Genomic DNA, 26,767 nt, shown 5'->3' on the forward strand with positions numbered 1-26,767 from the left:
AATACCTTGAAAGTGTTTATTGACATGAACAATTCACCCATGTCTGATCTCTGGTGTAAAACAACCAAAACACACATGTAAGAAGAGTGGATCTCCAGCACACTGGTCATGTTGCCTTCCAATGCTCCTCGGAAGTGAGAAATACAAGGTTCAGACGGAGAAACAACCACTTGAACGACTCTCCCAAGTTGGACTTCCAAATAGGAAAGTCTGTGATGGAGATGATAACCGGGATTACAAGTTGTGATGTTTCGTCACTGACCTTTCACCTTTTCAACTAAGCATCTAGGACTTCCTGCTCTCCTCAGCCATGAGTTCTCTGACCTGGTCGTCTTCCTGGCTGAATGCCCGGCCGTCCTCCTCCTCCCTCTCCTGACCCTGGCTGCGTCTGGACAGAAGGTACTCCTTAGGAGTGATGTCATCGTCAACGGGCCGTTTAGACTTCTTCTTCTTCTCCATTATCTTCTGCTTCCTGTACTCTGCCAGCACCTCCAGCTGCTGCAGTGTGAGCTCTGGTGCCAGGGTGTTTGAGGTAGTGTCTTTGACCCTCAGTTTGTAGTCCAGGATCTGTTTGTTGAGAGCGTCGTGGTCAACCCCGAACAGCACAGGTTTTTTAGACGTGGTGGGCTGTGCTGATTCCACTACATGTTGTCGTTCTCTGTAAGAAATTACATGTATTAAGTCAACTTCAAAAACTCACTTGACTGTATTTACTATTTGAGCCCCAGTCATCATTAAGACTTTCTCACCCCAGTCCATCTTCAGGACCAAAGTCAGCCATCTTGAGTAGGTTTTCAACCTAACAGTACAGTCCACAAGCACAAAGTTCATCAGCACAGTCTTTCATAAAATGTTGAATATTGTTTGTGTTCTAATGAATATGAAATGCCAATTACCTCAGACATGGCTGCGTACTGTTTATCCTTTATGAAAACCAAAGGAGGGACACCACCAAGGGTTTGATGAGCCATAATGAGGTACCTGTTAACAACAGAACAGCACAGTGGTTCTCTCTAACATCATCCTGAAACAACCTAGCCTGAGTGTCAGTCTCTCTGTGTGCTATCCTGCCAACTCCTTGTCATGTTTTGTCTTGACATGGACCGTTGGCAAGAACACATAGATCTGGAACCAGGCTAGAAACAATCATCCCAGAAAGAGAAGAGTACTGCTATTTTCTGAGCGAGTGCTTACCTTATACGAGGGCTGCTCTTGTCCAGTGCTTGCTGAATCTGGTCATCCCTCTCTGACACACCACTGGTTTTCCAATAGACCCGGCAACTAGAGAAGTCTGCAGGCAGTGACACCTGATGTGACACACACGCAATATTATAACAACTCAAACGGAAGGACTTTGCATTTTGGCGCAGCCCAGGCAGTGCTGAGAGGGATAGGATGGAACTGTACACAATACTAGCACCAATTTTATGAAGCTACCTTGCATTACCAAAATGTCATTGAATATTTCAGACCAAGCTGAAGTACTTCCTAGCCTGGTCCCAGATCGGCAAAGTGCTCAATGCTGTCATTGTCCAGCCAAACATGACAGGGAGTTGGCATGATTGCACAAACACACCGGCACCCAGGCTAGGTTATTCCTACCCTTGAGATGTCCACACTGTAGTTGTAGACCTCATAGTTGACTTCAGGGGAGCTCAGTAGATCAGTGATGGCCTTGTACAGGATGGAGTTGAGGATTCTGGTGCGCATGTTGTCCTCTTGGCTTCGTTTCTTAGGTGGCTTCAGAGCACTGAGCTGACTGGACGGTGGCCCCTGTCAGAATTACACAAAGGTTAAAGTGTGAAACCGGATACAGCAAGCCGGAGTGCCAGTCTGTTTCTACTGTCTTGACAACTCCTTATGGAATTGGTATGCCAATGACAACAACAGAACAGGCGTTGCACAAACAGATCAGGGACCAGGCTGAGAATAAGCACAAATACAATCTAAATCATGACATGAGACAGTGTACCAACCTGGGGCGGTGTTTCATACCAGAGCTTCTTCCTGTTGAAGACATGCAATGAAGAAAACGTTACTCAAGTCATAGCAGAAGAGGAGCCTGGTACCTGATCCGTTTGTGCTCATGCCAACAACTGTCATTGTCAAGCCAAACATGTTTGGCGTGACAAGGATAGCTAGGCTAGCAAGACATGATGAATCAAATCAGAAAACTCAGGGCTTGCTACCATAACGTTCTCTTACTTTGTTTTGTTGACAAACTTCCTCAACAGGTTTTTACCAGCACACTTGGAAGAAGTGTGAAAATCTCTTCTGTCATGACAAACTGATGAGACGGAACGGTGCTCGCAGTTCAAATGATGGACTCGATGCTGAGGATCAAGTTCGACACTGCCGCTGGTCCGTTTCTTCATAGCCATACAACTGCTCGCGTAATGCTGAAGAACTAGACATTGTTTTATTCTTGAGTATGTATTAATTCCAAACATAATCAATATGTTACTCAAACCTTTAAAAAGCGAGTGATTTCTTCTGTCGCACACCAGCTACCTAGCTAGCATGTATATAAACATCACCCTGCGCAACTAGTAATGTCTGTCTGAAGAACGGGTTAAGGCAGAAGCAATCGTTGTCAAAGCTACTTCTTTTTTGGTATTGTGGCAAACAAATGTTATAGGTGCAAGCCGCCACCTACTGTATTGGCTGTGTATCTGCCTACTGTTCTGTAGTATGTATTCATTACACTTTGTGAAACAATTGCCCTACCAACTAACCCTGCACCCATTAAAACCTCACCACTACTCCACTACTTTAGCCCGATCTAAACCTACTCCAGGCCAGCAGCCTGGGAGAACGGGACACTATCGTTCAAAATATCTTGTAACTCTTCTGAAGTAAAATGCCTGTACACCCAATGTCAGCTAGGAATCATCGATTGTGGATTTACACCACAGATAAGGTTAGAGAATATTAATTCAAATTGTTAATACAATTTGTATAAATCTACTAGTAGCCTTGTTGGGTGTATTTCAAGGCAGGACATACTATATTTTAATCCACATGCCAAACCCAATAAAGAAACAAACTAACATTTTACAAATATGGTAATTTATGGGCAAAACAAAAACACAGATCAACGAGGTCATCTCTAGAAAAGAAAAACACACATCCTTTAATTTAGCCCACCATGGAAACAATGGTTCATTTGAGCATGAAAACGTCTATAGGAGAACCGAGGCACTTGTACTATGCATCTTGAATGTCACTTTATTATATACTACAGTATATTATGCTAATAAACTGCTTTAGTTTTGAGCCAAATAGTGCGTGTTTACAAGCTGCCCAGGCTGTGAAGTTATACTGTACAAATAGTTATCAATGACATGAGGTTCCAAATAAATATTGTATGTGTTCACAAGTTCTTGGGTATATTAACAGATTGTATAAAATATCTACACACATTTCAATTCTACTAAACACTCTTTACAATTGTACAAAAAAAATTGGTCCACACTGTCGTTTTTGTCAAAATGGGTACATGTATAAACTCAAGTGTTAATTGACAAATACTAGTTACTTTTTTTTTCTTCTCATGACTCTTTCTCATCTTTAAATGTTGTCTAGATGACATTGTTTTCTTTAAAATTCCCTTTTTATAATAAGAAAATAATGACAAGGTCTATCACCATTTCTTTCTATACATCCAAAATATATCTTCTAGATAAACACAGCTTGCAATTTGGTTAATATATTTCTTTTTTGCACACTGGCTCACTTTGAATGCATTCTGTCTGCAGAATGACTGTGCATACAGGAAGTTAGACATCTACTTTCCCTGGCTCAGCTTTCTCTTCAGGTTCAATCTCTGGAACAACAAGGTCGTGCTTCAGCTTGCTCAGCTCAGTCCAGTTAAACCCCATCAGAACCTTAGTCTTCTTCTGTCGGAGCGCTTTCATACACCGGCTGCGCTTCGCTCCAAACAGAGACGCCACATCAGTCCTCTGGAACCACAGGCGGCCTGCCAGGGCCTCCATCTCTTTCCTAGACAGGTAGGGCCTCTGGTGGAAGTATCTGGTGAGGAACTCCTTTCTATCCTGGAAGGGAAGCATCTCCATTCCTGTGGGATCCAGCACCAGGGACACAGTGGGGTCGAATGTAAAAGCACCAGGTTTGGATTTGTGCCCCACCTGCTGCTTGGTGGCCCCCCCTGTCGCTTCCCTAGACCTACTCTGTCTGCTCTGATCCAGGGCAGCGGCCGGCACGCCACCGTTGATTGTCTGGGCATTTGGATCAGGGTTGATCAATCTCTCTGCATCCTTGGCTGCCTTGGGGGCACACCTGCAGCGCTGGACGTGTATGGAGATGGTTTTGGAAGTGGACTTGTCTGTGTACACCCCCAGGCAGTATACACACTTAAAGGCTGGGGCCTTTAGTATGGCATGTATAGTGGGTACAATGTGGTGCTTTGTCTTCAGATGGAGCTCGTAATCCTCCCCGTTCTGAGGCTTCTCTGGACAGAAGGGACAACCGTCTTTTGCTAGGTTTTGATATGCTGACTTGATGGACTCTCGTCTCAGCTTCAGATAGATCCGGTCTTTAGTCGACGTGACCAGAACCACGTTCAGCTCCTTGTCTGCCAGCAGGTCTTTAGGGACAGTTGCGCTCATGTCAAAAAAGGGAAACAAAAGGCCCCCCTGGGGATTGATGCCCAGACGATATTTCTCTTTGAGGACATCACAGTTGGATTTGTCTGAGAGCTTGTGTTCCTTACCCATGTGTTCCATGACTTGCTGGATGGAATAGAACACCAGTGGGCAGAGCAAACACTGCAGACCATGCAACAAATGCTGAAAAATACCCTTCTCCGACAATAACGTTTTACATCTTGTGCATTTCACTGTGTTATTCTCCATCTTCTTCAGAAATTGTGTCTGCACAGCCAACTCTTTGGGTTTCTCAGTGCCGTTGTCACCTTGTGTCTGGTTCATCACGGCTGTGCTAGGCGTTTGATTGGACACCGTACCGTTTCCCATGACGATAATAGTCGACGGCTTGTTCTGCTGTTGTAGAGTGGTCATGTTCTGCGTCACAAGCACACCTTTATTGACAATTTGGGTGACCCCAGCAGACTGGACTGGCATGGCAACCTGAACAGTTTCCAGTGTGTAGGTTGGCATGCCGTTTACCTTGTTGCCAGTAGGGACCAGACGGACAGACTGGGAGGACATGACGGCTCCTCTGGGACCAGACTGGGTCAACATAAGGGGCTGGGAACCACCACCCATCTTGTTTTGGACATTGATTTGGACACCAGGTGGAAGTAGGACCTGTCGGGGCTGTTGTTGTGGAACTCTAATTGTTATTGGTACCGGTTTGGTGGCATTCTGCTGGGTGTTGGACAGCATCATTCTGATGGGACCAGCTTTGACGAGTGTGGAGGTGGGCAAGGCAGCACGGTTCTGAAGAGAAGTCACAGCCTGCTGAGTGAGTATTAAGCCGTTTCCTCTTGGGCCCTGTGTTGGGAGGAACACGTGCCTCTGGTCTGGACCACACACAAGGGCCGTTGTGTTACTTGGAGCGGCCAGAAGCATAGTACCGGTGGAAGGGTTTTTTGATATGGACCTTCCGTTGGGTTGTTGTTGGTTACTGTTCTTGGAGACCAGAGAGACTACCTTTTGGACAGCCCTGGGAGCCAGGTTCGGAAGCTTCTGCTGCGGGCCGTTCCTTATGCTAGTTTTGAGGTTTGTGTTGACGTGTTCGACGATGAAGGGCCTGATGTGCGCGTGCAGTTCCTTGTGTTTGTCTGAGCTCAGAATGTGGTAGAGCAGGTGCTCTGACGTCTCCGCCGGCATGTTACACACCCTGCAGAAGAACGTGGACAATTTGACCCCGCCCGCTGTCTGTTCCGCTTCGTTCCGGTGACCATAGTAACGGTTCAACAACGATCCGTAGTGGTTCACCAGGACGTGTTTTCTCATGACATAGAACAGCGAGTCGTGGAACCCACAGCCTCGACACGAGTACTTGTCTCCTACGTCAGTGGTGGAGACTGAGTGGATGGTAGTATGGGACGTGGTGGAGGTTAAAGTACATGGGGCACTGGTGGTTTTGGCTGAGCCCCCGTGGAACAGCTTGATGTGTTGATTGGTGACGTCAGGCTGGCTGATGAAGGAGCAGTTGGGGCAGGAGGACAGGGCGCTGATGTCCTCCTCCTCCTCGTGACAGCGCTGGACGTGTCCTCTGAAGGTGTACCATGACCGGGTAGAGAACCAGCACAGGGCACAGCATAGCATCTCCCTGCGATATGGCCACTGAGGGATTTAAATAATAATGATGAAGTGAGCATGTGATTTAAATATTAATGTTACATTTAAACTATAAAGTTAAGACATATTACTGTATTGCAACAGCTATTATGACAGAATAATAAATGACTTGTCCTCCACAATGATGAGCGTACCCTTTTTCTCCTTTTGCCATGGTAACCGTCCGTTAAATCCTCCCAGTCTGTGTTCTCAAAACAGTCGTCTCCTGCATCAAAGCATTTAAGATCCTGGAAAACAAATTATACCAAGAGAGGGTTAATGCAAAATGAATCTATCAATATTCTATTAAGAGTAGCCACAGTGAACAAAGTCCCACTAATATCTGTGCTTGAACATTTGTAGTGTAAAAACAGAACTTACATCCAACAACTTTTTGCAGTTGTCAAGTCCAATGTCACATAGAATATCTTTGACTCTCTTCCTTGATTGTCTGATTTTGTCCAATTTCTCCACAGGTAGTTGGTACATCTTTCCCCTGCACGAGCAAAACACAGCAGTAAATAAAAGGTTAATTTCACAAGCCAGAGGTAGGCCTAGAAACAAAAACAAGACATTTTAAATCAGTTGTTTTTGTATATACTGTAAACAATAACCACTTCAGTGTCAGTGATACAACGTAGCATTTAGTGGAGGTGCCTCTGGACTAGTAGGCCAAGCAAGCGGTTGCCCCTGAATCCCATAGTTATATATAAAATGATAACAACTTTGTCATTAGTCATTGTTGGCGGAAATGGTACTTTCCTCGATTTTCGTTACTGGCTACATGAACGCAATGCCAGCCAAAATGATCAGGCAAGTAATAAAACTTATAATTTGGTCACATCGTCTGCTGCGAAAAACTGCAGTTAAGACAAGTTACATAATTCTGTGAATGGCACACTGACAGTTGAATGTTATTGGCTAGCAAATAACTAGGAAGAATGAGCAGAGAAATACTAAACCACTGATAGTCAGGATGCATAATAATACTGCATCTACGCAAGCCAGCTAAAACAGTTGTTAGCTAGCTGGATGACTGATGCTAGCATCGCATTTTGCCTAATTTGCATGCACACACGGACAGGTCACTGAGGTAACTTCACCGCTCATACACATTTGGCGGCAGGATTTAAATATTTGGTGAATTGCAGCAACGTTTTGGACACAATGTTAATCATGCAGATATATACTGAAGATACATTTGGGAAAGTGTACCTTACACGACCTGGCAGTCGAAGAGAAAGCTCTCGACAGAGTGCGTGCTCGTGAGTCTGTTTTCACCAATCCGAGTGGAGAAGAGCTTAGGCGCGCGCACTACACGGCTATGAAAAATATACCATGAAATACTCGGCATGCATTTATCAAATCGTTTTCTTCGCCTATAATACCAATAATGGCAGAATTTCCTCTATTTTTAGTCAACCATTTCTTTTGTTTGTTCTGTTGAAGAGCATCATCCAACTATTGATAAGAAACATGGCGCACAGGAAGTGAGGAAGTGACGTTTGCTCATTAACATATTGCATGGTCATGACCCTCCAATCAAATGAGTGTGTCTCTAATTCTTACCCTGGACCATTTTGAGCACAGTAGAACAATTGAGTTGACCTTGATCACCACTGGGGACCACACCTGTTGCCACCAGGTGTATCACACCCATCAATTCATATCATACCTGTTGCAGCTTGAGGCACCCTGTGAAATCACACCTATAAACTATAATAAGTAAACATGGCATATCTTCATATTGAATATAGAATACATATAGATTTTTTATGGAATACATATAGAATTCTAGAATTCAAATGGACACATTTGCCTGGTTCAATGAGAGACTTCTGCAGCTCTAAGTATTTCTGGTCAATGTCATTTCCCATAAGCAGAACATTATGACAACAAATATCATACCAGGTCAGAGGTGAGCTCAAGACAGGGTCAAGCATTAGGTACTTGAACAATATTTTTGATAACTTATCAGCAAGCATGGTCTACATCTGTATTGTTGAAGTGGGTCAGGGAGACTGTTTTGTTTCATCTTTGAGTTATCCCTATGGGCCTACTGTAAGCAAATCACAAATCACTGAAACTGTGGTTGATATTTAGCCCACATGCTCTTTAATCAAAGCCTGTGGACAGAAGGGCTGAAAACTCACAGAAAACAAATGCCAGTGGCTCACACAGTTCATAATGTCACAGTTCATTATGTCACAGTTCATTATGTCACAATTCATAATGTCACAGTTCATAATGACACAGTTCATAATGTCACAGTTCATAATGTCACAGTTCATTATGTCACAATTCATAATGTCACAATTCATAATGTCACAATTCATAATGACACAGTTCATAATGTCACAGTTCATAATGACACAGTTCATAATGTCACAATTCATAATGACACAGTTCATAATGTCACAGTTCATAATGACACAGTTCATAATGACACAATTCATAATGTCACAATTCATAATGTCACAATTCATAATGACACAATTCATAATGTCACAGTTCATTATGTCACAGTTCATAATGTCACAATTCATAATGACACAGTTCATAATGTCACAATTCATAATGACACAGTTCATAATGTCACAGTTCATAATGACACAGTTCATAATGTCACAGTTCATAATGACACAGTTCATAATGTCACAGTTCATTATGTCACAGTTCATAATGTCACAATTCATAATGACACAGTTCATAATGACACAGTTCATAATGACACAGTTCATAATGACACAGTTCATAATGACACAGTTCATAATGACATAGTTCATAATGACACAATTCATAATGACACAGTTCATAATGACACAGTTCATAATGACATAGCTCACTAGGCAAGTCAGTTAAGAACAAATTCTTATTTACAATGAGGGCCAATTGTGTGCCGCCCTATGGGACTCCCAATCACGGCCCGGTTGTGATACAGTCTGGAATCGAACCAGGGTCTGTAGTGACACCTTTAGCACTGAGATGCAGTGCCTTAGACCGCTGTGCCACTTGGGAGACATAATAGAACCACAACAGTGCTGTAGCTTTAATAATACATTCCCTCTACTCAATGCATCAGCAGTACATATAAAGGCCATGTACATTCACAGTATAACAACAAGTGCCAAAACTGGATTTACTAATAATACATAATGGTGTTTCATGACTATTTCCATATTAAATGCTGAGGCGCTCCGCTTTGTGGTTTCAAATGTGCTGAGAGACTGACGCTGAGAGGGACAACATTTAAGTGGGTTCTAAATGTCAGATCCCTGAATTCACAATGAATCATCAACACCCTATTCCCTTTATAGTGCACTACTTGTGACCAGGGTCCAGGTCAAAGCAGTGCGCTATATAGGAAATGGGGTGTCATTTGGGACCCAGCCAATAACAAACGTCTCCTCAGTCTCAAGTATAGAAAAGGTATAACAAAGGCTGGCAGTGTCTGTAGCACAGGAGGTTGGTGGCACCTTAATTAGGGAGGACAGGCTTGTGGTAATGGCTGGAGCAGAATGAGTGGAATGGTATCAAAAACATCAAACACGTGATTTCATCAAACACGTGTTTTATACCATACCATTCACTTAATTCTGGCCATTTTTATGTGCCGTCCTCCCCTCCCTGTGGTTTGTAGTGTTCTAGAATCTGACTGTAGAATCAGAAGGTGATGACCATTCCGTCCTCCCCCCAGCATCGCCCTGTGGTTTGTAGTGTTCTAGAATCTGACTGTAGAATCAGAAGGTGATGACCATTCCGTCCTCCCCCCAGCAACGCCCTGTGGTTTGTAGTGTTCTAGAATCTGACTGTAGAATCAGAAGGTGATGACCATTCCGTCCTCCCCCCAGCATCGCCCTGTGGTTTGTAGTGTTCTAGAATCTGACAGTAGAATCACAAGGTGATGACCATTCCGTCCTCCTCCACCCCTCCCCTCTGTAGCACCAGGCTGCGTCGTAGCTCTGTCCTCAGGGTGAGCAGGCTGCTGTGGTTAAACACACCTCCATTCATCTCCCTGATGGCTGGGCTGCTGCCATAGTGCTGCTGCAGGGTCAGGTCTCGGTTCAGTCTGAGGTTCAGGTTAGTGAGGCTGGGCTGTGAGTGATAGGAGGTTGAGGAGATGACAGAGTAAGGCCGACGGGGAGGGCGCCGGGTGGATGGCCTAGGAGAAGGCCTAGGACTCTGCTGGGGCTGGGACCAAGCCTGGGAACGAGAGGCTGTGGAGGTGGAGGCACTGGAGCGACGGGATGAGTTTCTGAGTCTTCTCTCAATCACAATGTCCAAGTCCTCGTCGCTCTGCAGCTCGTCATCAGTGAAGCTGTAGGCTCCCACACAGATGGGCATGCTGTGGTAACTCTGGTAGTCTAAAGAGCTGACACTGCCTGAGTTTATCCCCGACATCCAGCTGCCGGTACGCACTATGTTATTACGCTGGTTCACCGGCTTCACCGTAATGATAAGATTGTGACTGTTTGCGATCATCATGTCTGTCACCTGGTCTAACACCTTGCCCATCACCTCAATCCCATTCACCTCTAGCACCTGGTCGTTGATCGCCAGCAGCCCTGTGCTCTCAGCCAGGCCTCCAGGGACCAGCCGTGAGATGAAGATCCCAGGTACCTTCTCCAGGCCGTGGGGAGTCACCCTCACAGTGGTCCCATCCCGGATATAGAACCCCAGGGGCCTCTCTGAGCCCTGGCGGTAAAGGCGCACCCGGCGCTGAGATGCGGGCAGGAAATCTGTGTCAATAATGGACGAGATGGGACGGAAGTCTTGCGGCCTGCTGATGTGGACCGTGGGCCTTTTGCGGTTCACGTCGCCGCGTGGGAGAGGGATCACTGGCACCTTCCTCCGGCGTGTCACAGTGGCATTGGGGCAGAAGGTATTGTCGTCTACTTCCTCTGTGAACAGGAAGTCTGTTAGTACACGTCTTGAAAAGCAAAACTTGTCAAATGCCTCAACTAGTCTAATTACCATAAGGGCTACAATGCAACTAAACGGATGCATTTTGTGTTTTACTGTGTGGGTCAATGTGGGCAAGAAACAACTTCTGACTGAGCACAACAACCAGGGCATAAATCATACTGTCAACATCAGAAAGGATTGCAGCAGAATATGTTCTGATTCACTACAAACTATATAAACAGGAGTTCCTGAGGTTACATAAACAAGGGAAACAAATGTAGTTAGTCCATCATGTTAACAAACATACAAAAATAGCAGCGCACAGCAATTACATGAAAATAAACATAAACCCTGGACAACTAAATTACTTCCCTTCTGCTGCTGGTGGAGACAAACATAAACACATTTCCTGATGCAAACTCTGATAAATCCCTTGTGAAGAAAGGATGCAAGAAGGATATTTGAATTCCAGTCTCAGTCTTGGATGATATGTTATCTCAGTGTTATTGAAGCCTATCGATGTTACCTGGTTTTTATTACATTTTTAATGACAGACAACCATAATAACTGGCTTAGTCTTGCATAATTACAGTTAGTTGTGTTTAGGGCTTTAGAGTAAAACAACTGGCTGGTCTGGTCTGTTCTGGGTGTATACCTTGTCTCTGTATGAAGATCCGCAGTAAGGTGGGAACAGTGGACACGGCCTTGCAGAAGTTGTCATCGTTATTGATGGGTAGTAGCTCTCCCTGGATATCTGCATAGCCAATTATGACATCAATGCTGGTTAGACGGTGCAGGCACAGGATGAGCTTGTAGAAATCTTGGAACTCCCCAGGGTTGGAGCGGTCAATGGAAAACCTTCTGAACTCTGCTCCATACTAAAGACAGAATTTTTCGGAGAAACTTTGAACGATAAAGAAAAGCTGTCCTTTCCATACAATTCATTGACCAATGTGATTTTGATATTGAGTGTCAGCAATGTATTAGGCTACTGGACTAAACTAAGATGATATGGAGCAAAATATATATATATACATGTACCTGTAGATCAGCCAAGGACTGTGAGCAGAAAATCTATCTAGTTTATAGCCATAATATTGGCTATTACATATGCAGGTAATAACACATTACTTATAATCTAAAAAATAATGTTATGACAGGTAAAAATAGAAATTAATGGGTGGATGGACCACCAAATTGATGGTAAACAGAGGATCTCATACCATAAAAGCATTTAAAAATGACAGTAGCCTACACTAGGATGACATATTGGTTGTAGAACTATATATCATTTTAGTCAAGGACCGTTATTCTTCTATTTATCCGGAGCACATTGCGCAGCTAGACAGCATCCTCTCCAAATGGAACAATAGTCAGCCCATAAAACAGGATGCCCAACTCCCGCCCAGCTACTTACTTTGCTTTTCACTTCCACTGTCGCACGATACTGCAAAGAAGACTGCGATTTACTTAAGCTCCGATTCATTTTCTTATTCTTCAGAGCCCCACCGGGTTCTGTGTGGGTTGTAGACTACTACGTCTGTGGGTTCAGTTTGATCCACTGTCTGCTGCCTGTGCGTAAAGTTACACTTCTTCATACAAAGCCGTTTTCCCGTACTTCTGCGGGAGGAGTTACTGCTTTCTTCTGTCACATAAAAAGACTGTGTTGTTCCCCGCTGACTGGTGCGGGACCGGGGCAGACGGATTGGGTAAAGTTAACCATCATGACATCACCGCCCCCATCCTTTCCATAGCTTCCCTCTCCTCTCCACCGGAGGACGCAGTTTCTTCTCTTAAGTGCTGTAGGGATTGATTACATTGGGCTACTAAATATCTTGTAACCTTGCTTCAGATTGACTAAATATTTATAACATTTGATTTACATATTTGTGACGCATTAATACACAAAATAATACAGATTTGTCAAGTTGTTTATTGTGCCGTTAGAAATAGAGTATGCATAATGCTCTAAACCTTTATAATCAGTGGTTATAATTAGTTAAATCAACAGTCAATATGAAGTGATATAAATTACAGTACATTTCCATGTACTGTATGAGAAGGCATATTCACCATTGAGAAGCAATATATTCCATTTCTATCCAACATTTTATTATCTATAGTGTCATAACTTATATAGAATTGTCCAGGACGGAGCTATGATTAGGTGCTTATTAATGTGGATGTTGAAGACTTCTCTGATCAGTGACACTGCTGCATTGTGGTGCCTAAGTCTCAATACTAAATATCTTCTTTTCCTCCTCTCCTTTCCTTCATCCCCGCTGGATAGATTTACCCCATCGTCCTCCTTCCTTTCACATTCTGCTAGATCAGTGATCGTGGAAGTTAGGACCCTCTAAGGCAGGCCTTCTACAACAATGGTTCCCAAACTGAGGGGTCGGCAGGGGGAGTGCGTGGGTCCCCCACAGGGAGGGGGTCCCCCCCAATTATTATTATTGTTTATTTTTTTAAAGGAATTCAGTCTGGCTTTAAACTTACTTTTGAAAGTTGTAATAGTAGAATGCACAAGGTGACATTTCTAAATTGGGTGGTGCATCATCAGTTCCTCTTGTCTTGTTAGTCATTGCAGACCTTAGAGCGCCATGTATAACTTGTCAGAAATGTCCAGAACAACTAGCTCATGTCAGTTAACGTTTTTTTTATTTAGGTTTTTTAGCCCTTTGATTTTGTTGTATTTTTTTGGTCACACAAATATCACATGAATACACATTTCCCATGACAAAATGTGTAGAATTGCAGGAAATAAGCTTTAAATCTGCTTTAATTTCAGGGATTATTAGCGAGCTGGACACAGTCAAGATACTGTATGAATGTTTCCTAAATATTTGAGGCTACTCAAACCACCCATGGGCCGTATTGGACCCCCTCGTGTGCCGGGGCTGTATGTTTGACACCCCTGCTCTAAGGCATGGCAGCTAGTTAAAAGTGGCATGGAGGGTCCAGGGCGATTCCTGAGGAATAGGGTGAAGTTGCCCCTAGATGCTGATTTTGGTTTTAAATTTTGCATTTCGCCCACTAATGGTTCAGGTTAGGATTGTGGGAATAGAAACTGATCCTAGATCTGTACCTAGAGGAAACTTCTCTGACCTACACCTTGACCTCATCTGGAGGCTGGTTCCCTCCTAGTACTGCCAGGGCGTTGGTCACCATCTTTTCCACCATTATCTGCGTCGTCTCAACGGAGTGGGTCCCTATGTGGGGCAGGATGATGACATTTGGAAGAGCAGCAAGGGGGTGGCCTCTGTCCAGGCAAAAACAAAACAGAAATGTGTAATTTGAGGGTTATACAGTGCCTAAAGAAAGTCTCCACCCCCACCCCCCTGGATTTCTTTACATTTCATTGCGTTACAAAGCGGGGTTAAAATTGATTGAATTGTCTTTTTTTTTGTCAACGATCTACACAAAAGACTCTATAATGTCAATTTTTTATATATTTTTAAGATGAATGAAAAATAAAACACTAATATACCTTGTTTAGATAAGTATTCACCCTCCCTGAGTCAATACACGTTAGAAACACCTTTGGCAGCGATTACAGCTGTGAGTCTTTCTGGGTAAGTCTCATAAGAGCTTTTGCACACCTGTGTTGTGCAATATTTTCCCACTATTCTTTTCAAAATTCTTCAAGCTCTGTCAAGGATCATGGCTAGACAGCTATTTTCAAGTCTTTCCATAGATTTTCAAGGACATTTAAGTCAAAAATGTAACTTGGCCACTCAGGAACCTTCACTGTCTTCTTGGTAGATTTGGCTTTGTGTTGTAGGTTATTGTCCTGCCGAAGCAGGTTTTCCTCTAGGATTTTGCCTGTGCTTAGCTCCATCCTGCTTTTTTTCATCCTGAAAAACACTGCCAATGTCAAACATACCCACACCATGCTTGAAAATAAAGAGGTAGTTACTCAGTGACGTGTTGGACTTGCCCCAAACATAAGGCTTTGCATTTAGGCCCAAAAAAGTGTATTCCTTTGCCATGTTTTTTTTTTTTAGGTATTATTTTAGTGTCTTTTTCCATACATATACTGTATATGAATGTTTTGGGAAAAATGTATTCTGTATATTTGTATTCTTCTTTTCACTCTGTCATTTAGGTTATTGTGGAGTCACTACAATGTTGTTGATCCATCCTCAGTTTTCTCCCATCACAGCCATTGAGCTCTGTAGCTGTTTTAAAATTCCCAATGGCCTCACGGTGACATTCCTAAGCAGTTTCCTTCCTGTCCTGCAGCTCAGTTCAGAAGGACGACTGCATCTTTGATGTGTTTGTGTGATTTAATACATCATCCACAGCATCATTATTAACTTGACCAAGATATATTCAAAGTCCGATTTGTTATTGTTACCCATCTACCAATCACTGCCCTTCATTATGAGGCTTTCGGAAAACTCCCTGGTCTTTGTAGTTGAATCCGTGCTTAAAATACTTGACTGAGGGACCTTACAGATGGTGTATGTATGGGGGACAGAGGAAGGGGTAGTCATTAAAACATCATGTCAACCTCTATCTACAACCTCTCACTCTCACACAGAGTGAGTCCATATAACTTAATATCTACAACCTCTCACTCTCACACAGAGTGAGTCCATATAACTTAATATCTACAACCTCTCACTCTCACACAGAGTGAGTCCATATAACTTAATATCTACAACCTCTCACTCTCACACAGAGTGAGTCCATATAACTTAAGTGATTTCTTAAGCCAAATTTGACTTCCGAACTAATTTAGGCTTGCCCAAACAAAGGGGGTGAATACTTATGGAATTTCTATATTTTAGTTATGTAATTTGTATTAATTTGTAACATTTTCACCTTGACATTATGGAGTACTCTGGAGCGCTTGATGAATACAGGCCTTGGAGGCTAAAAGGAGTCGTCAGGTTTTACAGACACGGCCATTGGTAGGGGTTCAGGGTATCAGTCTAACATTGGTAGGGGTTCAGGGTATCAGTTTAACATTGGTAGGGGTTCAGGGTATCAGTCTTACATTGGTAGGGGTTCAGGGTATCAGTCTTACATTGGTAGGGGTTTAGGGTATCAGTCTAACATTGGTAGGGGTTTAGGGTATCAGTCTAACATTGGTAGGGGTTTATGGTATCAGTCTTACATTGGTAGGGGTTCAGGGTATCAGTCTTACATTGGTAGGGGTTCAGGGTATCAGTCCAACATTGGTAGGGGTTCAGGGTATCAGTCTAACATTGGTAGGGGTTCAGGGTATCAGTCTAACATTGGTAGGGGTTCAGGGTATCAGTCTAACATTGGTAGGGGTTCAGGGTATCAGTCTAACATTGGTAGGGGTTCAGGGTATCAGTCTAACATTGGTAGGGGTTCAGGGTATCAGTCTTACATTGGTAGGGGTTCAGGGTATCAGTCTTACATTGGTAGGGGTTCAGGGTATCAGTCTTACATTGGTAGGGGTTCAGGGTATCAGTCTAACATTGGTAGGGGTTCAGGGTATCAGTCTTACATTGGTAGGGGTTCAGGGTATCAGTCTTACATTGGTAGGGGTTCAGGGTATCAGTCTAACATTGGTAGGGGTTTAAGGTATCAGTCTAACATTGGTAGGGGTTCAGGGTATCAGTCTAACATTGGTAGGAGTTCAGGGTATCAGTCTAACATTGGTAGGAGTTCAGGGTATCAGTCTTACATTGGTAGGGGTTCAGGGTATCAGTCTAACATTGGTAGGGGTTCAGGGTATCAGTCTAACATTGGTAGGGGTTCAGGGTATCAGTCTAACATTGGTAGGGGTTCAGGGTATCAGTCTAACATTGGTAGGGGTTCAGGGTATCAGTCTTACATTGGTAGGGGTTCAGGGTATCAGTCTAACATTGGTAGGGGTTCAGGGTATCAATCTAACATTGGTAGGGGTTCAGGGTATCAGTCTAACATTGGTAGGGGTTCAGGGTATCAGTCTAACATTTGTAGGGGTTTAGGGTATCAGTCTAACATTGGTAGGGGTTCAGGGTATCAGTCTAACATTGGTAGGGGTTTAGGGTATCAGTCTTACATTGGGAGGGGTTCAGGGTATCAGTCTAACATTGGTAGGGGTTCAGGGTATCAGTCTTACATTGGTAGGGGTTCAGGGTATCAGTCTAACATTGGTAGGGGTTTAAGGTATCAGTCTAACATTGGTAGGGGTTCAGGGTATCAGTCTAACATTGGTAGGAGTTCAGGGTATCAGTCTAACATTGGTAGGAGTTCAGGGTATCAGTCTTACATTGGTAGGGGTTCAGGGTATCAGTCTAACATTGGTAGGGGTTCAGGGTATCAGTCTAACATTGGTAGGGGTTCAGGGTATCAGTCTTACATTGGTAGGGGTTCAGGGTATCAGTCTAACATTGGTAGGGGTTCAGGGTATCAGTCTTACATTGGTAGGGGTTCAGGGTATCAGTCTAACATTGGTAGGGGTTCAGGGTATCAATCTAACATTGGTAGGGGTTCAGGGTATCAGTCTAACATTGGTAGGGGTTCAGGGTATCAGTCTAACATTTGTAGGGGTTTAGGGTATCAGTCTAACATTGGTAGGGGTTCAGGGTATCAGTCTAACATTGGTAGGGGTTCAGGGTATCAGTCTTACAGTGGTAGGGGTTTATGGTATCAGTCTAACATTGGTAGGGGTTCAGGGTATCAGTCTAACATTGGTAGGGGTTCAGGGTATCAGTCTTACATTGGTAGGGGTTCAGGGTATCAGTCTAACATTGGTAGGGGTTCAGGGTATCAGTCTAACATTGGTAGGGGTTTAAGGTATCAGTCTAACATTGGTAGGGGTTCAGGGTATCAGTCTAACATTGGTAGGAGTTCAGGGTATCAGTCTAACATTGGTAGGAGTTCAGGGTATCAGTCTTACATTGGTAGGGGTTCAGGGTATCAGTCTAACATTGGTAGGGGTTCAGGGTATCAGTCTAACATTGGTAGGGGTTCAGGGTATCAGTCTTACATTGGTAGGGGTTCAGGGTATCAGTCTAACATTGGTAGGGGTTCAGGGTATCAGTCTTACATTGGTAGGGGTTCAGGGTATCAGTCTAACATTGGTAGGGGTTCAGGGTATCAATCTAACATTGGTAGGGGTTCAGGGTATCAGTCTAACATTGGTAGGGGTTCAGGGTATCAGTCTAACATTTGTAGGGGTTTAGGGTATCAGTCTAACATTGGTAGGGGTTCAGGGTATCAGTCTAACATTGGTAGGGGTTCAGGGTATCAGTCTTACAGTGGTAGGGGTTTATGGTATCAGTCTAACATTGGTAGGGGTTCAGGGTATCAGTCTAACATTGGTAGGGGTTCAGGGTATCAGTCTTACATTGGTAGGGGTTCAGGGTATCAGTCTAACATTGGTAGGGGTTCAGGGTATCAGTCTAACATTGGTAGGGGTTCAGGGTATCAGTCTAACATTGGTAGGGGTTCAGGGTATCAGTCTAACATTGGTAGGGGTTCAGGGTATCAGTCTAACATTGGTAGGGGTTCAGGGTATCAGTCTAACATTGGTAGGGGTTGAGGGTATCAGTCTAACATTGGTAGGGGTTCAGGGTATCAGTCTAACAGTGGTAGGGGTTCAGGGTATCAGTCTAACAGTGGTAGGGGTTCAGGGTATCAGTCTAACATTGGTAGGGGTTCAGGGTATCAGTCTAACATTGGTAGGGGTTTAGGGTATCAGTCTTACATTGGTAGGGGTTCAGGGTATCAGTCTTACATTGGTAGGGGTTCAGGGTATCAGTCTAACAGTGGTAGGGGTTCAGGGTATCAGTCTAACATTCGTAGGGGTTCAGGGTATCAGTCTTACATTGGTAGGGGCTCAGGGTATCAGTCTAACAGTGGTAGGGGCTCAGGGTATCAGTCTAACATTGGTAGGGGTTCAGGGTATCAGTCTAACATTGGTAGGGGTTCAGGGTATCAGTCTTACATTGGTATGGGTTCAGGGTATCAGTCTTACATTGGTATGGGTTCAGGGTATCAGTCTTACATTGGTAGGGGTTCAGGGTATCAGTCTTACATTGGGAGGGGTTCAGGGTATCAGTCTAACATTGGTAGGGGTTCAGGGTATCAGTCTTACATTGGTAGGGGTTCAGGGTATCAGTCTTACATTGGTAGGGGTTCAGGGTATCAGTCTAACATTGGTAGGGGTTTAAGGTATCAGTCTAACATTGGTAGGGGTTCAGGGTATCAGTCTAACATTGGTAGGAGTTCAGGGTATCAGTCTAACATTGGTAGGAGTTCAGGGTATCAGTCTTACATTGGTAGGGGTTCAGGGTATCAGTCTAACATTGGTAGGGGTTCAGGGTATCAGTCTAACATTGGTAGGGGTTCAGGGTATCAGTCTAACATTGGTAGGGGTTCAGGGTATCAGTCTAACATTGGTAGGGGTTCAGGGTATCAGTCTTACATTGGTAGGGGTTCAGGGTATCAGTCTAACATTGGTAGGGGTTCAGGGTATCAATCTAACATTGGTAGGGGTTCAGGGTATCAGTCTAACATTGGTAGGGGTTCAGGGTATCAGTCTAACATTTGTAGGGGTTTAGGGTATCAGTCTAACATTGGTAGGGGTTCAGGGTATCAGTCTAACATTGGTAGGGGTTTAGGGTATCAGTCTTACATTGGGAGGGGTTCAGGGTATCAGTCTAACATTGGTAGGGGTTCAGGGTATCAGTCTTACATTGGTAGGGGTTCAGGGTATCAGTCTAACATTGGTAGGGGTTTAAGGTATCAGTCTAACATTGGTAGGGGTTCAGGGTATCAGTCTAACATTGGTAGGAGTTCAGGGTATCAGTCTAACATTGGTAGGAGTTCAGGGTATCAGTCTTACATTGGTAGGGGTTCAGGGTATCAGTCTAACATTGGTAGGGGTTCAGGGTATCAGTCTAACATTGGTAGGGGTTCAGGGTATCAGTCTTACATTGGTAGGGGTTCAGGGTATCAGTCTAACATTGGTAGGGGTTCAGGGTATCAGTCTTACATTGGTAGGGGTTCAGGGTATCAGTCTAACATTGGTAGGGGTTCAGGGTATCAATCTAACATTGGTAGGGGTTCAGGGTATCAGTCTAACATTGGTAGGGGTTCAGGGTATCAGTCTAACATTTGTAGGGGTTTAGGGTATCAGTCTAACATTGGTAGGGGTTCAGGGTATCAGTCTAACATTGGTAGGGGTTCAGGGTATCAGTCTTACAGTGGTAGGGGTTTATGGTATCAGTCTAACATTGGTAGGGGTTCAGGGTATCAGTCTAACATTGGTAGGGGTTCAGGGTATCAGTCTTACATTGGTAGGGGTTCAGGGTATCAGTCTAACATTGGTAGGGGTTCAGGGTATCAGTCTAACATTGGTAGGGGTTCAGGGTATCAGTCTAACATTGGTAGGGGTTCAGGGTATCAGTCTAACATTGGTAGGGGTTCAGGGTATCAGTCTAACATTGGTAGGGGTTCAGGGTATCAGTCTAACATTGGTAGGGGTTGAGGGTATCAGTCTAACATTGGTAGGGGTTCAGGGTATCAGTCTAACATTGGTAGGGGTTCAGGGTATCAGTCTAACAGTGGTAGGGGTTCAGGGTATCAGTCTAACATTGGTAGGGGTTCAGGGTATCAGTCTAACATTGGTAGGGGTTTAGGGTATCAGTCTTACATTGGTAGGGGTTCAGGGTATCAGTCTTACATTGGTAGGGGTTCAGGGTATCAGTCTAACAGTGGTAGGGGTTCAGGGTATCAGTCTTACATTGGTAGGGGTTTAGGGTATCAGTCTAACATTCGTAGGGGTTCAGGGTATCAGTCTTACATTGGTAGGGGTTCAGGGTATCAGTCTAACAGTGGTAGGGGTTCAGGGTATCAGTCTTACATTGGTATGGGTTCAGGGTATCAGTCTTACATTGGTATGGGTTCAGGGTATCAGTCTTACATTGGTAGGGGTTCAGGGTATCAGTCTTACATTGGGAGGGGTTCAGGGTATCAGTCTAACATTGGTAGGGGTTCAGGGTATCAGTCTTACATTGGTAGGGGTTCAGGGTATCAGTCTTACATTGGTAGGGGTTCAGGGTATCAGTCTAACATTGGTAGGGGTTTAAGGTATCAGTCTAACATTGGTAGGGGTTCAGGGTATCAGTCTAACATTGGTAGGAGTTCAGGGTATCAGTCTAACATTGGTAGGAGTTCAGGGTATCAGTCTTACATTGGTAGGGGTTCAGGGTATCAGTCTAACATTGGTAGGGGTTCAGGGTATCAGTCTAACATTGGTAGGGGTTCAGGGTATCAGTCTAACATTGGTAGGGGTTCAGGGTATCAGTCTAACATTGGTAGGGGTTCAGGGTATCAGTCTTACATTGGTAGGGGTTCAGGGTATCAGTCTAACATTGGTAGGGGTTCAGGGTATCAATCTAACATTGGTAGGGGTTCAGGGTATCAGTCTAACATTGGTAGGGGTTCAGGGTATCAGTCTAACATTTGTAGGGGTTTAGGGTATCAGTCTAACATTGGTAGGGGTTCAGGGTATCAGTCTAACATTGGTAGGGGTTTAGGGTATCAGTCTTACATTGGGAGGGGTTCAGGGTATCAGTCTAACATTGGTAGGGGTTCAGGGTATCAGTCTTACATTGGTAGGGGTTCAGGGTATCAGTCTAACATTGGTAGGGGTTTAAGGTATCAGTCTAACATTGGTAGGGGTTCAGGGTATCAGTCTAACATTGGTAGGAGTTCAGGGTATCAGTCTAACATTGGTAGGAGTTCAGGGTATCAGTCTTACATTGGTAGGGGTTCAGGGTATCAGTCTAACATTGGTAGGGGTTCAGGGTATCAGTCTAACATTGGTAGGGGTTCAGGGTATCAGTCTTACATTGGTAGGGGTTCAGGGTATCAGTCTAACATTGGTAGGGGTTCAGGGTATCAGTCTTACATTGGTAGGGGTTCAGGGTATCAGTCTAACATTGGTAGGGGTTCAGGGTATCAATCTAACATTGGTAGGGGTTCAGGGTATCAGTCTAACATTGGTAGGGGTTCAGGGTATCAGTCTAACATTTGTAGGGGTTTAGGGTATCAGTCTAACATTGGTAGGGGTTCAGGGTATCAGTCTAACATTGGTAGGGGTTCAGGGTATCAGTCTTACAGTGGTAGGGGTTTATGGTATCAGTCTAACATTGGTAGGGGTTCAGGGTATCAGTCTAACATTGGTAGGGGTTCAGGGTATCAGTCTTACATTGGTAGGGGTTCAGGGTATCAGTCTAACATTGGTAGGGGTTCAGGGTATCAGTCTAACATTGGTAGGGGTTCAGGGTATCAGTCTAACATTGGTAGGGGTTCAGGGTATCAGTCTAACATTGGTAGGGGTTCAGGGTATCAGTCTAACATTGGTAGGGGTTCAGGGTATCAGTCTAACATTGGTAGGGGTTGAGGGTATCAGTCTAACATTGGTAGGGGTTCAGGGTATCAGTCTAACATTGGTAGGGGTTCAGGGTATCAGTCTAACAGTGGTAGGGGTTCAGGGTATCAGTCTAACATTGGTAGGGGTTCAGGGTATCAGTCTAACATTGGTAGGGGTTTAGGGTATCAGTCTTACATTGGTAGGGGTTCAGGGTATCAGTCTTACATTGGTAGGGGTTCAGGGTATCAGTCTAACAGTGGTAGGGGTTCAGGGTATCAGTCTTACATTGGTAGGGGTTTAGGGTATCAGTCTAACATTCGTAGGGGTTCAGGGTATCAGTCTTACATTGGTAGGGGCTCAGGGTATCAGTCTAACAGTGGTAGGGGTTCAGGGTATCAGTCTTACATTGGTAGGGGTTCAGGGTAGGTCACATCCAGTGCAGCGGCTCGGATCACTTTCTTCTGGAGGGCTTCCACCAACGCATCTTGGTCTACAACGAGGCCTGTGAAAACAAATGCTCCAATGTTTATTACATTTGTTATGGCGAGTTAGAGTCTGATCACAATAACTATAGCGTGAATCTAACTTTAGATCCTTGTGTGTGGCTCACATTTTGTACAATGCTCTAATTTACACCAATGCATGATTTACGTGAAAGTTGTAAGTTCATCTGCCCATAGATCTCAAGTCAGGATTTAGTCTTATGTGTGTCAGGTCCATAGATATAGAATCACTGATTTACTGCTACGGGGACACTCATAATGACCTGAATGGGGAGGGACATTCTACTTATTCTAACTCTATGGTCTGGTTATACCTCTACTGATGTTGATGAGAGTGCTGGTAGGTTTCATCATGGCTAGTTCCTTGGCACCGATCAGTTTCTGGGTGGCAGGTGACAGGTTCACCACCACCATCACAAAGTCTGACTGCTGGAGCAGATCCTCCATGTTGGCACAGTACATCGCCCCCACTGCTCTCTCTTCCTCTTTCCTGGAAAGAAAAAAAATATGAAAATATAAGTAAAGAAACCACAATCACATTGTCTTTAGAATAAATTAAAGATTAAAGAAGTCTGTTTGGGTACTGAGTCTGTGTTACAGTGAGTTTAGAGTTAAATCCTAATTTAGTTTGAATAAGTAAATGAGTAGTAAATGAATGAACAGGGTGAATATGTAGCTTTCAGAATCACACAGCAGACCCATGTCTAAACCTTAACCACAGCCATACTACTGTCTATAACAAGGTCCTGCATCACACAGCAGACCCATGTCTAAACCTTAACCACAGCCATACTACTGTCTATAACAAGGTCCTGCATCACACAGCAGACCCATGTCTAAACCTTAACCACAGCCATACTACTGTCTATAACAAGGTCCTGCATCACACAGCAGACCCATGTCTAAACCTTAACCACAGCCATACTACTGTCTATAACAAGGTCCTGCATCACACAGCAGACCCATGTCTAAACCTTAACCACAGCCATACTACTGTCTATAACAAGGTCCTGCATCACACAGCAGACCCATGTCTAAACCTTAACCACAGCCATACTACTGTCTATAACAAGGTCCTGCATCACACAGCAGACCCATGTCTAAACCTTAACCACAGCCATACTACTGTCTATAACAAGGTCCTGCATCACACAGCAGACCCATGTCTAAACCTTAACCACAGCCATACTACTGTCTATAACAAGGTCCTGCATCACACAGCAGGCCCATGTCTAAACCTTAACCACAGCCACACTACTGTCTATAACAAGGTCCTGCATCACACAGCAGACCCATGTCTAAACCTTAACCACAGCCATACTACTGTCTATAACAAGGTCCTGCATCACACAGCAGACCCATGTCTAAACCTTAACCACAGCCATACTACTGTCTATAACAAGGTCCTGCATCACACAGCAGACCCATGTCTAAACCTTAACCACAGCCATACTACTGTCTATAACAAGGTCCTGCATCACACAGCAGACCCATGTCTAAACCTTAACCACAGTCATACTACTGTCTATAACAAGGTCCTGCATCACACAGCAGACCCATGTCTAAACCTTAACCACAGCCACACTACTGTCTATAACAAGGTCCTGCATCACACAGCAGACCCATGTCTAAACCTTAACCACAGCCATACTACTGTCTATAACAAGGTCCTGCATCACACAGCAGACCCATGTCTAAACCTTAACCACAGCCATACTACTGTCTATAACAAGGTCCTGCATCACACAGCAGACCCATGTCTAAACCTTAACCACAGCCATACTACTGTCTATAACAAGGTCCTGCATCACACAGCAGACCCATGTCTAAACCTTAACCACAGCCATACTACTGTCTATAACAAGGTCCTGCATCACACAGCAGACCCATGTCTAAACCTTAACCACAGCCATACTACTGTCTAGATTGAATAACGTCCTGCTGATTTCATTTGACCTGCATTTGATGTACTTTTGATGTAAGGTGTCTTTGAGTGTTTGGAAAGTATGTCAAATAAAATGTATTATTACTACCTGCGGTTCCTGTTATGATAGAGGATCTTCATATCAAATGCCTGGGCCCTCCTGGCCACCTTGTATCCTATCCTCCCCATACCGATGATGCCCAGGGTGGCCCCGCTGACGTCCATACCCATGGAGCTCTCTGGCAAGTCCTCATTGTTGTGGGTTAGGGAGTAATGGTGACCTGTAGGAATATGATAAGGAATAGAAGGGCTTTCATTCTCTCACTTTATGGGCGGGTTTCCCCGGAAACAGATTAAGACTAGTCCTGGATTAAAAAGCACTTTCAATGGAGATTCTTCATTGAACATTTTTTTAAATCGTCTCTAACATACAGTAGACCTACCTTCGACGATCTTCCTTGCAGACGCCAGCATCAGACCCATCCCGATGTCGGCAGTGGCGTTGTCAACAACATGAGGGGTGTTGCACACCTTCACCCCAAAGCTGTTGATCATGGGTATGTCCAGATGGTCCACTCCCACCCCTCCGTTAACCACCACCTCGAGGTTAGGCAGAGACTGCATCAGACCTCTGTCAACTTTCAGGGCAACGCTCCATACAAATACTGCTTTGACCTTTTCTGACAGATTCTTCTGGTCTAGCGGGAATGTCTCGTATGGGATAATGGTGAAGTGTTTCTCGACAACAGGTGCAAAGCATTTGTAGATGCCTCCAGGCGCTCCGAAGGTAGTGGCCAGTATGCAGGGCTTCTCCATGTTGATCTGAATGAGGATAAAATCAACCATAGCATTTGAATGATTCTATTTATATTCTATATATATTCTAATCATTCTATTTCAATGGCATTCAACATAACGTTTATGGAACAATACACGGAGAAGAACGCTTTGGATATCCTATATATAATCGTCAACTGTTTTCACAATTGTTTCAAAATGTAGAACAATACAATAGAGTATGTATTTCAGATTGCAAATGCATTCTAACCAATTCTAATTTTCCAAAAGATCATTCACTGTTTAAGTAAACTTTCTGCAGGTTTAACGGTCAATCTACTGTATGTCGAGATTCGTCTGCAACAGTCGGCTATCAAAGCTCAGAGGTCACTACGTAAACAAAATATTCTAAAGAAACATTTGCTTCGTCAAGACATGATCATAAAAGTATCTTTCACTTCCTTACTAGTTGGGATATTGTGCGCGTTCCTCCAAATGACAACAGTGGAGTCTTCAATCTGTGTATCAAATGGAACATGTCATGTCTGTCTGACAGCCAGGCGCGATTAATCCACTACCGTTTCACCGATGAAAGGGGGCTTTAGTCTGTGAAATATTCACAGAGCTCTGTACAACATGCCAATGGGAAGAAGATAAACATTAATCCACTAACCCACTCTGTCCTAGATAACAGAGTATGTAGCGACAGATAATCAACTTCTAAAACTTCTCTCTCAAATGGATAACCTCATTCAAACTGTGTGTGGAATGCATTAGTGTGTTTACATGTTGACTTCGTGTCATGTTTATGTCTAAAACATCAACATCAGACTGTCCTAAAACATCAACGTCAGACTGTCCTAAAACATCACCATCAGACTGTCCTAAAACATCACCGTCAGACTGTCCTAAAACATCAGGCTGTCCTAAAACATCAACGTCAGACTGTCCTAAAACAGACTGTCCTAAAACATCAACGTCAGACTGTCCTAAAACAGACTGTCCTAAAACATCAGCATGTCCTAAAACAACAGCAGACTGT

General features: G+C 43.9%; 4 protein-coding genes across 5 annotated transcripts; all 4 read right to left on the reverse strand.

The window, feature by feature from the left end:
• Positions 1–2: 2 nt before the first annotated feature.
• rbfa (ribosome binding factor A) lies at positions 3–2,575 on the reverse strand. The gene is made up of 7 exons (XM_038976615.1): positions 2,206–2,575; positions 1,977–2,007; positions 1,603–1,773; positions 1,195–1,307; positions 897–981; positions 750–799; positions 3–658 (listed from the first exon to the last, which is right to left on the reverse strand). Exons 1-7 carry the CDS (start codon positions 2,448–2,450, stop codon positions 286–288), a joined length of 1,068 nt encoding a protein of 355 aa, XP_038832543.1. The 5' UTR covers positions 2,451–2,575; the 3' UTR covers positions 3–285.
• A 533-nt stretch (positions 2,576–3,108) lies between these two features.
• Positions 3,109–7,736, reverse strand: adnp2a (ADNP homeobox 2a). Of its 2 annotated transcripts, none has more exons than XM_038977117.1 (4): positions 7,492–7,736; positions 6,648–6,762; positions 6,422–6,514; positions 3,109–6,272 (listed from the first exon to the last, which is right to left on the reverse strand). In XM_038977117.1, exons 2-4 carry the CDS (start codon positions 6,753–6,755, stop codon positions 3,780–3,782), a joined length of 2,694 nt encoding a protein of 897 aa, XP_038833045.1. In that variant the 5' UTR covers positions 6,756–6,762; positions 7,492–7,736; the 3' UTR covers positions 3,109–3,779. The 2 variants fall into 2 exon arrangements, with proteins under 2 accessions (XP_038833045.1, XP_038833044.1); XM_038977116.1 differs by having other exon boundaries at positions 7,482–7,736.
• Positions 7,737–9,230: 1,494 nt separating this feature from the next.
• pard6ga (par-6 family cell polarity regulator gamma a) lies at positions 9,231–12,811 on the reverse strand. The gene is made up of 3 exons (XM_038977271.1): positions 12,589–12,811; positions 11,827–12,049; positions 9,231–11,167 (listed from the first exon to the last, which is right to left on the reverse strand). Exons 1-3 carry the CDS (start codon positions 12,655–12,657, stop codon positions 10,161–10,163), a joined length of 1,299 nt encoding a protein of 432 aa, XP_038833199.1. The 5' UTR covers positions 12,658–12,811; the 3' UTR covers positions 9,231–10,160.
• A 273-nt stretch (positions 12,812–13,084) lies between these two features.
• Positions 13,085–26,304, reverse strand: zgc:136493 (uncharacterized protein LOC692276 homolog). Its single transcript, XM_038977006.1, has 6 exons — positions 26,192–26,304; positions 25,392–25,770; positions 25,058–25,229; positions 23,339–23,514; positions 22,927–23,023; positions 13,085–14,433 (listed from the first exon to the last, which is right to left on the reverse strand). The coding sequence occupies exons 1-6, from the start codon at positions 26,261–26,263 to the stop codon at positions 14,280–14,282; spliced, it is 1,050 nt and encodes a 349-aa protein (XP_038832934.1). The 5' UTR covers positions 26,264–26,304; the 3' UTR covers positions 13,085–14,279.
• Positions 26,305–26,767: the final 463 nt, after the last annotated feature.

This window comes from Salvelinus namaycush, chromosome 37, assembly GCF_016432855.1.
Source record: "Salvelinus namaycush isolate Seneca chromosome 37, SaNama_1.0, whole genome shotgun sequence".
Lineage (NCBI taxonomy): Eukaryota > Metazoa > Chordata > Actinopteri > Salmoniformes > Salmonidae > Salvelinus > Salvelinus namaycush.